General features: G+C 54.4%; 1 protein-coding gene and 1 pseudogene across 5 annotated transcripts in view; one reads left to right on the top strand and one right to left on the bottom strand.

The window, feature by feature from the left end:
* The window catches only part of NRG2 (neuregulin 2), a 199125-nt gene that overhangs the window by 27231 nt on the left and 156988 nt on the right, over positions 1-14906 (bottom strand). For all 5 annotated transcript variants that reach the window (XM_040239948.1, XM_040239949.1, XM_040239947.1 and 2 more), the window contains exon 3: positions 7454-7572. In XM_040239948.1, coding sequence (XP_040095882.1) covers positions 7454-7572 — 119 coding nt within the window. The remainder of the gene's footprint in view (positions 1-7453; positions 7573-14906) is intronic.
* LOC120863275 lies at positions 9441-9892 on the top strand (annotated as a pseudogene).

Below are 14906 nucleotides of genomic sequence, written 5' to 3'. Positions count from 1 at the left end.
AAGGGGAGGCCACTGTGAGCTCTGATCATCTATCTAGCACTGCAGTGCACTCACGCTCCGGGCAAACCTCCAAAGGCTGGGAAGATTTTCTTTTTTGAAGGGGAGGAGAGGCTGGCAGAAACTGCTCTGTCTTCTGAAATAAGGGTCCACCTCCACTGCTTGCCCGCATGCCTGCCTTTCTGGGGGCACCCCTGCAGGTGGGATGAGGCACCATGTCTTATGTGGGGGGCAAGTCACAGGGTGCAGGGAAGAGACATGTGCATCCATCTGCACCACTGGGGCTCTCATGGACCAGGGTGTGAATGGAGGAAACTGGGCTTTGCGGAGAATGGCACCTTTTTGGACACTAATTTTCTAAGATTTGGGGAGATGTAAGGAGATCCCTAGCTCCCCTCTCTTCTTCCTTTGTCCCAGTGCGGGGACAAGCCTCCCAGAAATGCTACAAAGGCCACTATATCTCCAGAAGCATCCAGGGCCTTCATGTCCGCTCTTGCCAGGCAGCTCCCCCACTTCTGCCTCCTAGAGGGAGCCCCCAGGCCTTGGGTAGCCTGGGCTATAACTCAGGGCTTTAGGTCATTGGGGATAGGGCTAGGGGACAGCTGAGATGTGGAAAGTAGGTGAGAACAAGCCTGGGTTCAAGGCTGCTAACCCAGACTGCACATCTCTGATGGATCAGATTCATCTGATAAATGAAAATCCCAAAAGCTGGGCTCCTCAGTGGGATGGCACCCAGAAGCCTGGTTTCAAGTGGAAATTCTTGCTCCCAATTTCAGTCTTTACCTGCTAGCTAACCCCTCAGACTGTGTGTCCATACTGGTCATCAGTGGGTTCCTGCTCCCCACACAATCTCTGGGGGCTGGGAGGGCCTCTCCTGCCTGCCCAGCAGCAGCCTCCTGACAAGTGGCCCATCCTGCCTTGGTCAGTTCTGTCTCCTCAGGGGTACTGAGTCTCCACCATCCCCCGCAGTAAGTGGGGGGACAAGAGGAGGAGGAGGAGGGTAAGCACTTGGCGCCCAGAGTGTTTAGACGTGTCGAGAGACAGATGGAGCGCGGGAACGGGAGTGTATACACAGCTCTGCCTCTGTATATGTCTGAGGAGCTCGCTGATAAAACCCAGCGGGCAGGGCCAACTCCCACTTTCCCAGCACACCGTGCCTGCTGCTGGTCTGGCATTCTTGAGCCCCACCCCTGCTGACGTCTCCCACCTCTGTGCAACCCCACACCCGTCTGGGACCCACATGCTTCTGGGTCAGTGAGACCCAGGGAATAGAGAAAGGGACAGAGAAGAGAAACAGCTGAGATGACTACGCCTGTGAGCTGTAAAATCTCATTGGTGGGAGGACCCTAAAGGTTGTCCTGCCCTTTGATTGCATTGCCAAGGAAGAGTGAGGAAAGAGAGCAGAGAAGAGCCTTCCAGAGTCCAGGGTGTGTTGTAACAAAGCTTTAGGGCTCCTGATATTTGGCTGCATATTCTCACCAGGCACCTGGTCCATCCTGGAAGAACATGTCAGCACCAAGGCTTGACAGATGGATGCAAACACGATGTGGACCACAGGCCCGGGTCCTTTACAGGGCCCTGGCCAAGCTAGGGAAACCTCAGGCCATCTTGATGCCCTCTGCGGTCAGAGGTGGCAGAACCTGCCTGATGCTGGGCAGGAGCGCAGATGGTGGTCGGACCACAGCCGCACACTTGGGTCTGCCCCCATGCACGTCTGCACGCACCCAGGACTTGGAAGGCAGTGGATGACTCCTGAAGGAAGGAAGACAGGGCCCGGGCTGGGATCTATGGTCTGGGGCTTCCAGAACGGTGTCACAGTGGGGACCAGGCTGGGGCCCTGGAAAGGCAAAAAGGGAGGGCAGTGGGGGTGCTGGTTGCAGAAGGTGTGGGAGAAAGGCCTTTGCGCCTCAGAAAGTAGTACCTGAGGCCAGTCCTATAACAGCAGGCTCCTCCCAAGTCATCAACTGTGTTAGTGGTGGAGGTTCATGCCAGGAAGATTTCCACACAGAAGATGTGCGGTCATGCTCTTCCAGCTTACTTGGGCTCTGAGGGCAACGCCTCACACTCCCTTCATATTCCTTCACTGTGTTCTCCCGCGTTTGGGGAGGTGAAGAAGACCAGTGACCTCCAAGTGAGAGAATCTGGCCGCTCCCTAGACAGCACCCCGGGGACAGTGCTAGGCTACCCCAAACGCAGCTCCCACTCCTGTGCCTGGCCACTTGCTCCTCGCTCACCTCTGGGACTAAACAGCATGAGCCAAAGGCTTGGAGGGAGTCTGATTTTTGGCCCCCCAGCTGTCTCTTGCTGAGGCCTGCCTCCATGCCTCCTGGGGCTCTGCCTCATCTCACTACTGCCTCCCCGCATCCTCCCCCGCAGACCTCTGTGGTCTCTTTCTTGGATGGCCACAGTCGCCTCCTCATAGATCTTCTTGTCCTCACTCTTGCCTTCATCTCTAATCTTTCTGCTTTGTGGCTGCTGCCAGAGTGGTCTTTAAAATATATAAATTGATCAGTCACTTCCAATATCAAAACCCTCCAATGGTTTTGTACTCAGCCCTCCCCAAGTCTAATCTGGGCCTCACCACCTGTCCTGCTTCTTGTCTTGTCCCCTTCTTGCACTATATTCAGACTCCACTGGCTTAGTTCAGCTCCTCTGAGGCCAAGTGACTCCTTGTCCAGGACTTTCAAAATATCAGTGTCTCAAAAAAGCTGCTCAGGTCTCCTCCCTTACTCTTTCTCTTAGTTTTGTAACTAAGTATTTGTAACTATAGTATTTATTTTAACAATTAAAGGACTAGTTGTGCAATTACTAGCTGTCTAAAACCTGAAAGTGAAAGTCACTCAGTCATGTCTGACTCTTTGTAACCCCATGGCTTATACAGTCCATGGAATTTTCCAGGCCAGAATATTGGAGTGGATAGCTTTTCCCTTCTCCAGGGGATCTTCCCATCCCAAGGACCGAATCCAGGTCTTCTGCATGGCAGGCAGATTCTTTACCAGCTGAGCCACAAGGGAAGCCCAAGAATACTGGAGTGGGTAGCCTATCCCTTCTCCAGCAGATCTTTCTGACCCAGGAATCACCAGGGTCTCCTGCACTGCTGGTGGATTCTTTACCAACTGAGCTACCTCCAATAGAAGGTAAGCTCCATCTGGGCAGAGGTTGTCTGCTTCACTGGTGAATGAACTCCAGTGTCTAGCACAGCACTTGGCATGTAATAGGCACTTAATGAATACTGACAATTATCTCTACCAAGCAATTAAAGACATCTGATTCTTTAGAGAAAGGTACATTCTACTACCATCCCAGGGTCTAGTCTGGTCTCCTTGGCTGCTGCTGATATCAGCTTTAAAGCATTAATTCAAGCATTGTCTCTTAGAAAATACAAATACTCATGAAAAATCATTAAGGAAATGAAAATAAAAACCACAGAGGTACTACTTCACACCCCCTCTGCTGCTGCTGCTGCTGCTGAGTCGCTTCAGTTGTGTCTGACTCTGTGCGACCCCATAGACGGCAGCCCACCAGGCTCCACCGCCCCTGGGATTCTCCAGGCAAGAACACTGGAGTGGGTTGCCATTTCCTTCTCCAATGCATGAAAGTGAAACGTGAAAGTGAAGTCGCTCAGTTGTGTCCAACTCTACGAGACCCCATGGACAGCAGCCCACCAGGCTCCTCCGTCCATGGGATTTTCCAGGCAAGAGTATTGGAGTGGGGTGCCATTGCCTTCTCCCTCAGATGGCTGTATTAAAAAAGGATGGATAATAACAAGTGGTGGTGAAGATGTGGGGAAATGGGAACCCCCCCTACTTTGCTGGTGGAAATGCTAAATGGTGCAGCCACTTTGAAACACAGCTAGTAGTCCCTCAAAAAATTAAACATAGTTACCATATGACCAAGCAAGTCAACTCCTAGGTATATACCCAAGAGAACTAAAATACAAGTTCACACAAAAACTTGGATACAAATGTTATAGCAGCATTGTTCCTAACAGCCCAAATGTGGAAATGACTAGAATGACTCAACAACCCCAGCTGATGCGTATATAAACAAAATGTGGTAGATCCATGCAATGGAATCCGATTCAGCCACGAAAATGAAAGAAGCATTGATACATGCTACAATATGGATGAACCTTGAAAACATTATTTTAAGTGGAAAAGCCAGTCTTGAAAGGCCACGTATTCTATGATTGTATTTCTGTGAAATGTCCAGAATAGGTGAATCCACAGAAGCAGAAAGTAGATTCTGGTTGCCAGGGGCTGGGGGGGATTTAAAGAAAACGCATGGGGAGGTAAACCCAGGAGATCTCTTTCAGGCCTCAGTGTCTTGGGGTGAGTGACTGTACTGAGGTCCTGAGGAGGCAAGGGCCAGGACGGAGCTCATGCTGTGGCGATGTTTTCCCCACTGCCAGCTACTGTAACTGCTGCCCTCCTATCCCTTGCCATGGACAAAAGTTCTCATCTTTCAAGGCTGTGTCGATGCCCCTTGAGTAGCCGCTGCTCCCTGGCGGCCTTCCCATGCCCTCTTCTGCCAGCCCCACCCCTATTGCCCTGGCTTCCCTGGGGCCCAGGCGGGCCCAGCCAACCCACCCTGGAATGAGTCAGAGGGGGGCAGGCACAGTCGCCCGCTACCCGCCCTCCACCCCCTCCTCAGGGTGGGGCTGCTGCAAGTCTTCCGGGTTCCACGGGTAAACAGGAGCCTGAGCATCTTGACCCGGGTAAACGTTCCCCACAGGACCTCCTGGCTCCCTCCAGTGGCTCTGTCCACCTCCCCACATGAAGGGTAGGCTCTTGCCTGCCTGGACTGAAGGGCAGCTGAAGAGATGTGGTGTGAGGGTGTACGTGTGTGGTGGTGGCGGTGGCTAGGTGTACAGGATGTCAGCCTCGACACAAAAAACCCTGAGAATCCTAGAATTTTAGGGAGAAGGGGCTTACAGATCACCTGGGTCAAGCTCAGATGGGAAAACTGAAGACTCGGGAGGTGGAGCAACTCACTCAGGGTTGTACAACAGACCTGGAATGAGACCAAAGCTCTGGACTCTTGTCCATAGCTCGGCTGCCCCGCCGTCCTGCCTGCTGGAGGGACAAGAGGCACAGAGCCCTGAGGGCCCAGCCCAAAGCTCCACTGTCTGATCCCTGTCTGACCAGAACCCAGGCTACTGAGGGCTCACAGAAGCCCACAGGAGGGGTGGAGCTGCAGCTTATCTGAAGGATCTCACAACAGAACCCCGCCTGAGGCCCCAAGCCCTGTGCAGGAGAGAGGACATTACTGCGGTTTCCTTCATGGCATGGCAGCCTTTCTTCTTCCTCCACACCCCACCCCCTGCCTTGACGTAGTTCTAGCAGGGATGTCACTCATACTCTGCCCCTCAGGACCCCTTTGCATACACACACGGGCCAGCCAGGATGGCATCCCACCCGCCCTGAGCGCATGACTGGGCCGAGCGGGGCACAGAACAAGAATCCACCCCTGTGACAACGTAAATGGAGACAGACAGACCAAGCTATCTCTTTTCCCTGGGTGGTGCTGGGGTGATGTAAACCCAGAGCTGTCTGAGGCCATGGCCTCCTCTTCTCAATCCTTTCCCTAAACGTGGGGGAAGCCCATTTTACAGGAGGAGAAAAAGAGGCCAGCACATTGTGGGAGGGAGCACCCCAACCCCTGCTCTGAGGTCCAGGACTCTGTCGCGTCTAAGGTCAGTCTTACCTCTGGACTTCTCAGTTTTAAAAACCAATAAATTCCTCAACATAGTTTTATATTGGGTTCTTATCAGTTCTAACCAAGAAAGTCTTAAAATGTAAAACAGGAAACCTTAAATCCCCAGTGGACCTGAGAATGCCTGTCCACTCTGGCTGCAGGGGACGATGCTGGGCCCCAGCATGGTCCACTTTCCCAGGCTTGAGACAGGCTGGGAGAGGCAGGAGGGCGCCGGTGCCCCCACTGCTGCCATGCCCAGGCTGGGCCATGGGGAGTCAGGAGAGGCCCTGAAGCAGGGTCTGTGGTCCTCCTGTGTTTACCAGGTGGTGACTCAAGCCTGGTGCTGTGGTGGGCCCCAGGGCTGGAGGGGTAAACAGGCTAGACATGGCCCCATGGAGCTTGGGGGGCTCTGTGTTTGCCAATATCTTTCACATCATGTAGGTCTATCTGCTTGACTCTGGGCAGAATATGTAATCCCTCTCAGCTTCAATCTCCTAATCCATGAACTACACCACTGGGTTGAGTCAGGGCTCCAGAGGAAATATGGAGAGACCATTTGGGTCAGATTTGTGTAAGCTGGGCTGTGGGGCCAAGTTCTTGTTCTGTGGCTCCAAGGGTGGGGGCATGATGGAGTTAAAGCGCCTTCAGAGGCCACTGCTCTGGCCTAGGTGAGCAGGGCTGAAACCTGGGCCAGAGGTGCCCTCGAGGTGGGGTTGGAATGAAAAGAAAAGGTGTGAGAGAGAGATCCAGAAAGAAGACTGACCGGGACTTGAAGACTCAGGCCTATGAGAGCCACTGCAAGTGGAGGAGCAGAGAGGCTTGCAAGAGAGGGGGATCCCTCAGAACACAGGGCAGACCGGGTCTGAGCCAGGTTTTCCTCTGAAGGTGCAAGGCCAGGGTTGTTGTTAGACTCCCCACCGGGTGTGGGAAGTACCAGAAGGCTGTGTGGTGGAAACACAGGCGATGCAGGCAGATGGAGGATTGGACTCTGATGGGCAGGACTGGAAGCAAACCCAACAACCAGGTAACAAGTGGTACCTAAAGGTCGGGTGTCAGGAGGAGGAACGAGAGCTGTTGGGCTCAGAGGAGGGGTGAGAGTGGAGGGGGCACGACCTGAGGACAGATAGGCTTGGTGACTTCCCAGTCAAGGGCAACAACCAGAGGGTGGCCCAGCAGGGAGGCTGCCTTTGTGGCGAGAGGCAGCTAAGGGTGCCATGGGCTCCTGACCTTGTACATTTCCCAGGGAGGGGATGACCTGTGGGAGAGGGGCCGGCCAACCCTGAGCAGAGGCTTCCCCCAGGGGTCCAGGGCACTCAGGCCTCCCCATTGTGGCCCTGCAGAGTGGGCTGCCTCCACTCGGGCACCCAGCAAAGCTGTGGGCAGGCGGCTCACACACACCCTGGGTCTGCCTCTCTCCAGAGCCCCGCTCCTGGCAGCCCAGCCTCCCATAATTGCCTTCTAAAAATATCCTGCTCCCACCCCCTACCTCTTGATTTCAAAATATTTAGTTTTCAGGGTATTTAAAATGAGAGCTGGCGGCTCTTCCAGGTCCAGATAACAAAGCTAAACATTTATGCTTCGACTGCGTTTCCCTGAATCGGCTCAGATCTCGGGCCTTGATATGGCAGCAGCGAGAGGGAGGGGAGTCAAGTGCAAGATGGATCATGTGTGGGCCTCTTCTCCAGGGCTGGGGGCAGGGTGACAGGCTCCCCCCACAGGACCCCTCTAGGACCCTTCCCTTGGTTGGGGGACCACCTACCGCTGTTGACGAAGAGCCGGCCCCTGACGTTGTCCTTCCCGAGGATGTTCTCAGCCTCACAGACGTACTCCCCAGCGTCTTCCAACTTCACCTTGTTGAACTGGAGTCGTGAGTTCTTTCTGGTTAGGGAGGGGATAAGACGGGGAGAGCATGAGCTCCCCAGCGGTCACCCAGCGGTCACCTCTCCCTGCATGGCTACAGTGTCTGTGCAGGTGGATGGGAAGTAGACTCCCGCAGACCAGCCAGTGCTGGGGTCTGGGTGGAATGCACAGAGTCCGGAGCTGGAGGGAGACCTGCACGCTCAGGAGAAACACAAGTTCTAAGTCTATGGATCCTCGCATCCATCCCTTTTCCAGAACTGGATCTTCTTTGTAACCACTTTTCCAGGGCAGGAAACTGGCTTCCTTTGGGAAGTCACAAGGACTTTAGTGCCCTTCTCAGCTCGCCGTGTCTCCCCCACCACTTCCAGCAGAGCAGCCACTAACTCACAGCTGCCTCAGCCTTTCCTTAGAAGCGGCAGCCCCAACACTCCGGATAGATAAGGCCTGTCCCAGGAATCCAGGAAGGCCAATGAGCTATCAGGTTTCCATGGCAACTGTACCCAGCCTCCCAGTCCTCACCTGTGGCTCTCCCCTGCCTTGATACTAGCCCTGCCACTAAGGGGCACTCTGTGGCCTCTTCAAAAAGTTTCCCTTCATTTACTCAACAGATGTTTATTGAGTGCCCTCTATGCTGGGGGCTTGTATATCTCAGGGGACAAAAAAGTCTTATCTTCAAGACCTGACTTGACTCTCACGGCTAATCTGGAGGAGGACCAGGCAGGACTGATGGGAAAACTGAGTCCTTGAGGGGCTTCTGGACTTGTCTAAGAATGTCTGCCAACAAGGCAAAGGCAGAGGTGAATGAGGAGCCGGAGCTGGTGAGGACATGAGCCCCAGGCAGCTCATGGACTGTCTCTTGGAGCTTGATGTTCAGGCTAACGCTTCTGTGGAGGGCTTCACACCCAGCCCTGCATGCCCAGAGCCGTGGGGCCAGGCCTGGGCATGGATTCCAGTGCTGTGTGTGACTCCAGGGCACCTGGCCTGGCCTGTCCTCTTCTTTCTGAAGACCATGCCAAACCTTTCCTTCCTTCCGTCGGCTTCCCTGCACTTGCCCGCAGGAGCATGGGCTTTTCAGGATCTGTTCATACCTCTCACCCCTCCCTCTGCCCCAGTACTCTTTGCGGCCAGTCTAAGCTCCAGATAAAACCCTGGGGACCCCAGGGGGAAACAAGAAGTAGCATGAAAATTTCTTAACATGATGTAACTTCCTCCTCTTAGTCCTGAGTTTAAAAAAAATCAGATTCCCAGAACATGCCTAGTGGGTTGGGGAGTGGTGGAATGGGAGCCAGGGTAGCAGAGCTGTCATGGCCCTGAAACCAGGGCTGGAGAAACAGAGCCATGAAGCTTATGGGGAAGGAGGGCAGTGAGCAGAGAGGCTGCGCCAAGGATGGAGGGAGATGGCAAAATGACCCATATCCCTCCCTGTGCTGTCCTTTGGGGGCCAGTCCCCTGAGCTCCTCCTCAGGCCCTGATGCTGGGCTCTTCCCAGACCTCCTAACTCTGGGATCCCCCAAACCAGCCTCCACGAGCCTGTCTAGTTTTAGGCCTTGTTTCTGTGATGATGTCCACACCAATGATACGGTGACAGCTGCCTGACTCCCTTCCACACCTCCTGGCTCATGCCAGTCTCTGTCTCCTTGGCCTGTGTCTGCTTACAAGCCTCTTTTGTCAATTTGAGTTTCTTCTCTTCATTAAACAGACCCCTGGAGGCCCCTCTGGCTATGACAGCATCTCCTCTCTGGCTCCTGCCTAATTAGATGCCATGGAGCCCAGCTGCCCCAGGACCAGGCTTCTCCAGCTTCCTGGCCATCGGCTCTTCCTTAACACTAGATGAGCAGGGAAGGGGCTCACCTGGGGGTCTCAGGGTCAAGAAGGCATAGGGGAGAAGACGTGCAGAAATGGCACCTCGCAAGAAGAAAGAAAAGAAGGAAAAACAGGTCATCAGCCTCGGGCCTCAGGTGGCTGAAGGAGAAAATGTGTTTGGTGTGCCACATCTTTGCACCTTCAGTGATACTTCTGTCCACATTACGGATCTTTCTGGCCAGGAAGCCATCTGCCGTGTAACTGGAGGGAGGAAGGTGAAGGCTGACAGAGGTGAACTCTCTCCATAGGCTGCCATGTTGGCTGCCCCAAATGTAGCCCAGAGATGCAAGGAGCTGGGCATCACTGCCCTTCACATCAAACTCCAGGTCACAGGAGGAAACAGGACAAGACTCCTGGACAGGGGGCCCAGTTAGCCTTCAGAGCCCTTGCCTCAGGGATGAAGATTGGGCAAACTGAGGAAGTCACCCTCACCCTCTCCAATAGCACCCACAGGAAGGGGGTTCACCATCTGTGAACAGGACTCCTCAGATTATTGTGTTAATAAATTGCCTTGATGTAAAAAAAAAAAAAAGTTATAGGGGACACAGAGATGGGCCCTCTTTGTCACCCACTCACAGTGAATTCAAAGGAGCGTCCCTTACACCACCTCAAATGCAGGAGAATAAGATGGAGCCAGGCTCACAGTTACCTGGAGGGATGGAAGCTAAAACCAGAAGGAAGGGCTTCCCGCATGGAGGGGTGTGAGGTCTGTGGAAAGGCCTGGGTGCAGGGAGGGCCCCTCCCCTTTGAGGAACCAGAAAGAGGCTAGGGGACAGAAACCAGGGCCCCAGGTTTGCTGAGTGCAGGCATCTTGGTTTACCAGCTGTGTGATGATCACCCCAGTTCCAGGAAGGTGGCCCCAGCCTAGCACAAAAGGTTCTGGGGTCAGAGCTGAAGGGCAGGGCTCTGCAGCTGAGGAGTGGGGACACCACATTCCCGAGTGCACACTCCTAGCTCCATCAGAAGCCCCAGGCGCTCAGGGCCCCTCCCACCTCCCTGGCAGGCCCACTGCCCCCTTGCCGGGCTGACCCGGGTCTGCCCCGAGATGGGCGCCCTCCCTGCCTTTCTCAGCCAGCTTTCTGCTGGCAGGGACCAGGGATCTGGGCGGCTGCCTCCTCCACCCACCCGCACGTTTTCCCCAGCGCCTACCTCCTGCTGCCTGCCTGAGGGGCCTGTTCCAGCCTGCCCCTCATAAACAGGGGAACACGCGGTTCCGCCGGGGAAGGGCTCCGTGCCCAGGGCTGGGGAAGGGGGTGGTTTTCTATGGGCACAGGAAGGCTGGGCTGAGACACCTCAGCGGGGCTGCCCCAGAGACAGGCGGCGCCCAGTGAGAGGGGCGTCTCCATAGCCCCAGAGTGACATTAAGACAGTGTGGCCTGGGCAGAATGGAGCGCTGGGAGGGCTAGAGTGTGCGCTGCAGTGTGGGCAGAGGAAAGATGATTTTGCCAGAAAGGAGACTCCTGCCCCAGCCCCCAGCCCCCAGCCCCCATGCCAGGTGAGGTGTATGTGTAAAGGTGGCGGTTCTCCGGGTCACAGTGAGGGAACGGGAAATGACAGGGAGTGAGGCACTCTCCATCATGGCCCACTCCTCCAGCCCACTGCTCACTGCAGGGAGCAGCCCCGGGGCCAGATGGGTGGAGCCAGGCAGTTTCTGAAATGCTGCCAGCGGGACAGGGTCCTGACAGGAAGGGGGCAGGGGGCACACTCAGGCTGTCAGGGGGCCTTAGTACCCCCGGGGAGACCCAGGGGATACATCCAGGCCTTGGGTGGGGACTGCGTGCCCCATCTGTCTGCTGACACCAGGGCCTGACCAGGACAGTCACTTGTTTGAAGGCAAGGTCAACGCAACAGGTGTCCTGCCCAATCCTACGCCCCCTGCACCCAGGAAAGGTGAGCAGATCCTGCAAGATCCTTGTCAGTTCACATGGAAAGCAGATGACCTCCTCCAGGCTACACAGGAGACAGGGTGTGTCTGGGGGTGGTCTCAGAGGCTCTCACACTGGGAAAAACAGCTTCCCACCATGCCGCGAAGCTGTGTCTAAGGCACCATGGGAGGAGATGCGAGAGCTTGCTGGGGGAGCTCAGGAGGGTGACCCAGAGGGTGTGACATTTAAGCTAGGCCTTAAGAGATTTTTGCGAAGGACAAGGTGAGAGGAGGGGTTGCTGCCAACACAAGGGACAGTCTGGGCCCAAGTCTATGAGTCAGGAGCACCGAGGAGGAGAACAGTGAGACGGTGAGTTATAGGCCAGGAAGGGGAGCATTAGAAGGGCCCCATGGCCTAGGCTGTCCCTGGCATATGGCAGACCCTCAAGATCTGCCAAGTAAATGAATGAACGATCAGATATGTGCCCTGTTAGAAAGACCATCCCTTGTCAGAGTCACTGGGGTCAGTGAACCTGTAGACCTCTTGAACTGCAAACAAAACTAGGCAGACATTTTCTGAAGAAAGGGTCTTTACCAGACCCTCTGCTAAAGCTAGACGAGAAACTGTGAAGATGGGGCCACGCCTGCTCCAACCCCTGGTGCATTCCCGGCCTCTGATAGAGTCCCTGGCACACAACTGATGCTCAGCACACACACGCACGAAACAGAAGTGAATTCACAAAGGGGCCTGTGGCCTAGAAAAGATGGGGAATGGCCAAGAGTGAGCCGGTGGAGGACAAGAGGCTGGAAGCAGGGAGAGCAGAAGTGGGCGGGGAGGAGGCCTCCTTTCTGAGACGTGGTGTTCCCCTGGAGGACAGGCAGGCAGCGGGCAGTCTGGTTTTGTCACAACCGAGAGGGAAGTGCAGTGGGGCAAGGCAGGGCCAGAGAGGACAGGGAGAGAGGCAAGACCAGGGCGTCCTAGATTAGAGATGTCTGGGGCTTTTCCAGTAAGCAGCAGAGGTGACCTCTAAAAATAGTTTGCAATTCAATTGACCCAGAAATTCCCACAAAATCGTGCAAATCAAGAGGTTCCAATGTTTGTGTTCATTTTCAGAACACTTGTGAAGCCACCCAGGCCGTTAAGGGTCTGCATATCCGAGAAGCCACCAAGTATCAGAAGGATGTCACTTTAAAGAAGCCATGTGTGTCATTTCATCGCTGCAGCAGCGGAGTTGGTAGGTGTGCACAGGCCAAACAGCAGGGCTGGACGCAGGGTCAGTGGCCCAAAATGAGCACTGAATTTTTACTGCACGTGCTCAAAACCGCAGAAAGTAGTGCTGAACTTAACGGCTTAGATGTAGATTCTCTGCTCATTGAGGACATCCAGGTGAACAAAGCCTCCAGCCTGTGGGGCAGGACTTAGAGAGCTCACCATCAGATCAATCCATACACAAGCTCTCCTTGCCACATGGAGATGGTCCTCACTGGAAAAGAACAGATTGTTCCTAAACCAGAAGAGGAGGTTGCATGGAAGAAAAAGATATCCCAGAAGAAACTGAAGAAACAAAAACATATGACCTAGGAATACACACTGCAAAAAAAAAGCAAACAAAAGTGAAAAAAAAAAAACAGATAAACATGGGGAACCTCAGGGGTGGTATCTAGTTGGCAGTATGGATTTGGAACTCAGGAAAGGGAAAAAAAAGCCATCAGACTACAGATGGAGGCTTGGGGGCATCAGATATGAGAGGGTGAATTCACCCATGGGTGGAGAGCTCTGGGTGAAGAGCGAAGCCCCAGACACAGGAAAGTTCCAGCATTCATGATGCCTGAGAGAAGGGGCTCAGAGGCACAAGAGGATGAGGAGGAGGTGCCCAGGGGCAAGGAAGCAGGTGGTACACGTGCCAACGGATGCTGAGGGGCCTGGCAGCTGGAGGGCCCCAGGAGGGGCCTGAGGTCACTGGATCTGTCAAGAGCTGCAGCCATAGAGAGTGTTGGGGTTGTGTTTACAGGGCAGTTTCCTGTAGAGCAGAGGTGTGGAGGACGAGCCAGTGTGGAGTCAGTGGGCAAGAAACTTCCTCCGTGTGGTGGTGAAGAGCAGGAGCTAGATGGGCAAGAGTCTGGGGAGGAGGAACAGGAGACAGCAACGTGGAGAGAGAGCTTTTGGAGGAGAGGCAGTGTTAGTGGTTTGTTGGGAGAGAGAGGGAGAATTCACCAAAGAGAGGAGTTTGCTGGTGGCCCAAGGGCTCTGAGGGTGCATGTGCAGGAGAGTGTGGGTGAGTGTGAGGGTCACGTGTGGATCAGGAATGGGGGTGAAGATTGGCCACATTGTGGACTGTTTGAGTGTAATGTGGATGGCAAGGAGCACTCCCTCTCCTGACTTCTGCTGTCTCAGGGAAGTGGTGGGGAGGCCACCTTCCAGAAAAACAGAACAGGAGGGAGACAGGCCCCAACAGCCTGGGAAGCCAGTCCACTCTTCTCTCCAACTTGGAGCCAGGCATGGTGGGGCAGCGGGAAGGGATGAAGGGGCCTCAGAAGGTGACTTGATGGGCAACCTGAATTTCTTGCTAACTCCATTGACTGGTGACATCCCAGAAACCCTCCTCCCAATTTCCCTCAGAAAGCAGTTTTTTTTGTTTTTTTTTTTTTAACTGTAAACCTTTTATCTGAACCCAAACCTTCTTAAATCACTTTCTATTTTCTGCCTGGACCACTTTCCAGGGTGACGGGTCCTGCCTTTGCTCCCTGCTCATGGAAACAGGGTCAGAAAACTGCAAGCATCGCCTAGACCCCGACCCTTTCCCTTCACAGGTTCAGACACTAAGGCCAGAGGGCAGGATGTGTACATCCAGGGCCTCCCAGCAAACCAGGAGCAGCCTGAGCCCAGACATTTTTTCATCGCTTTTGGCTGTGGGGCAGTTTGGAGGGCCCTCTAAAATCATTTGCATTTTGGGGGATGAGGAAGGAATGACAGCCCCCGGGGAGGAGCAGGAAAGGCTGGGGTGCCCCTCAGCCACAGAGGGAAGCCTACTGTACCCTCAGAATCTGCAGAGAGGAGGTCAAGCGTGTTCTGCCTTCTGACAGCCCCTCAGGGGCCATGAGAAGCAGGAGAGAGGTGAGGGGCTGCCCTTGGATCCTTGACTTCTCTGTGCCTGCAGCCCCCTGTCTGACCAAGATGGAAGAGAGACCACCTTCCACAGCCTAGAGAGCCTGGACCTTCTGAATCTCTTCCCTGGAGCCTTGACTCAAAGACTGAAGACAATTTCCAAGTCACAGGGGGAGCTGTCTGAGACTCCTCTGACACCAGGCAAAGCCATGAGCCCCTCCCCTCCCCTGCCTCCCTGCCCAGTGACAGCTTGCTGAGCTGAGGAACTGGTGCCTCATCACCCATGACCTCCTAGACACATTACAGATCAGAGTCTTTCACCAAAGACTGAAGTGGTGGGCTTCAGACCCTGCGAGTCCTTTGAAAAGTTTTATGGACAAGATGGGACTTCACAGTTGAAGCTGACTTTGACAATCAAATGGCCTTCAACCATCCAGGGATGTTAATTAAGTGGCTGCCATCTGCAAGACACTGGGGCAGCATGCCAGAGCTGGAAGGAGAAACTGGGAGCCACAAAAA

This window comes from Oryx dammah, unplaced genomic scaffold (assembly GCF_014754425.2).
Source record: "Oryx dammah isolate SB20612 unplaced genomic scaffold, SCBI_Odam_1.1 HiC_scaffold_5, whole genome shotgun sequence".
NCBI classification, from domain to species: Eukaryota; Metazoa; Chordata; class Mammalia; order Artiodactyla; family Bovidae; genus Oryx; species Oryx dammah.
Note: the sequence above shows the minus strand (reverse complement) of the source record. Positions and strands in the feature narration are given on the sequence as shown.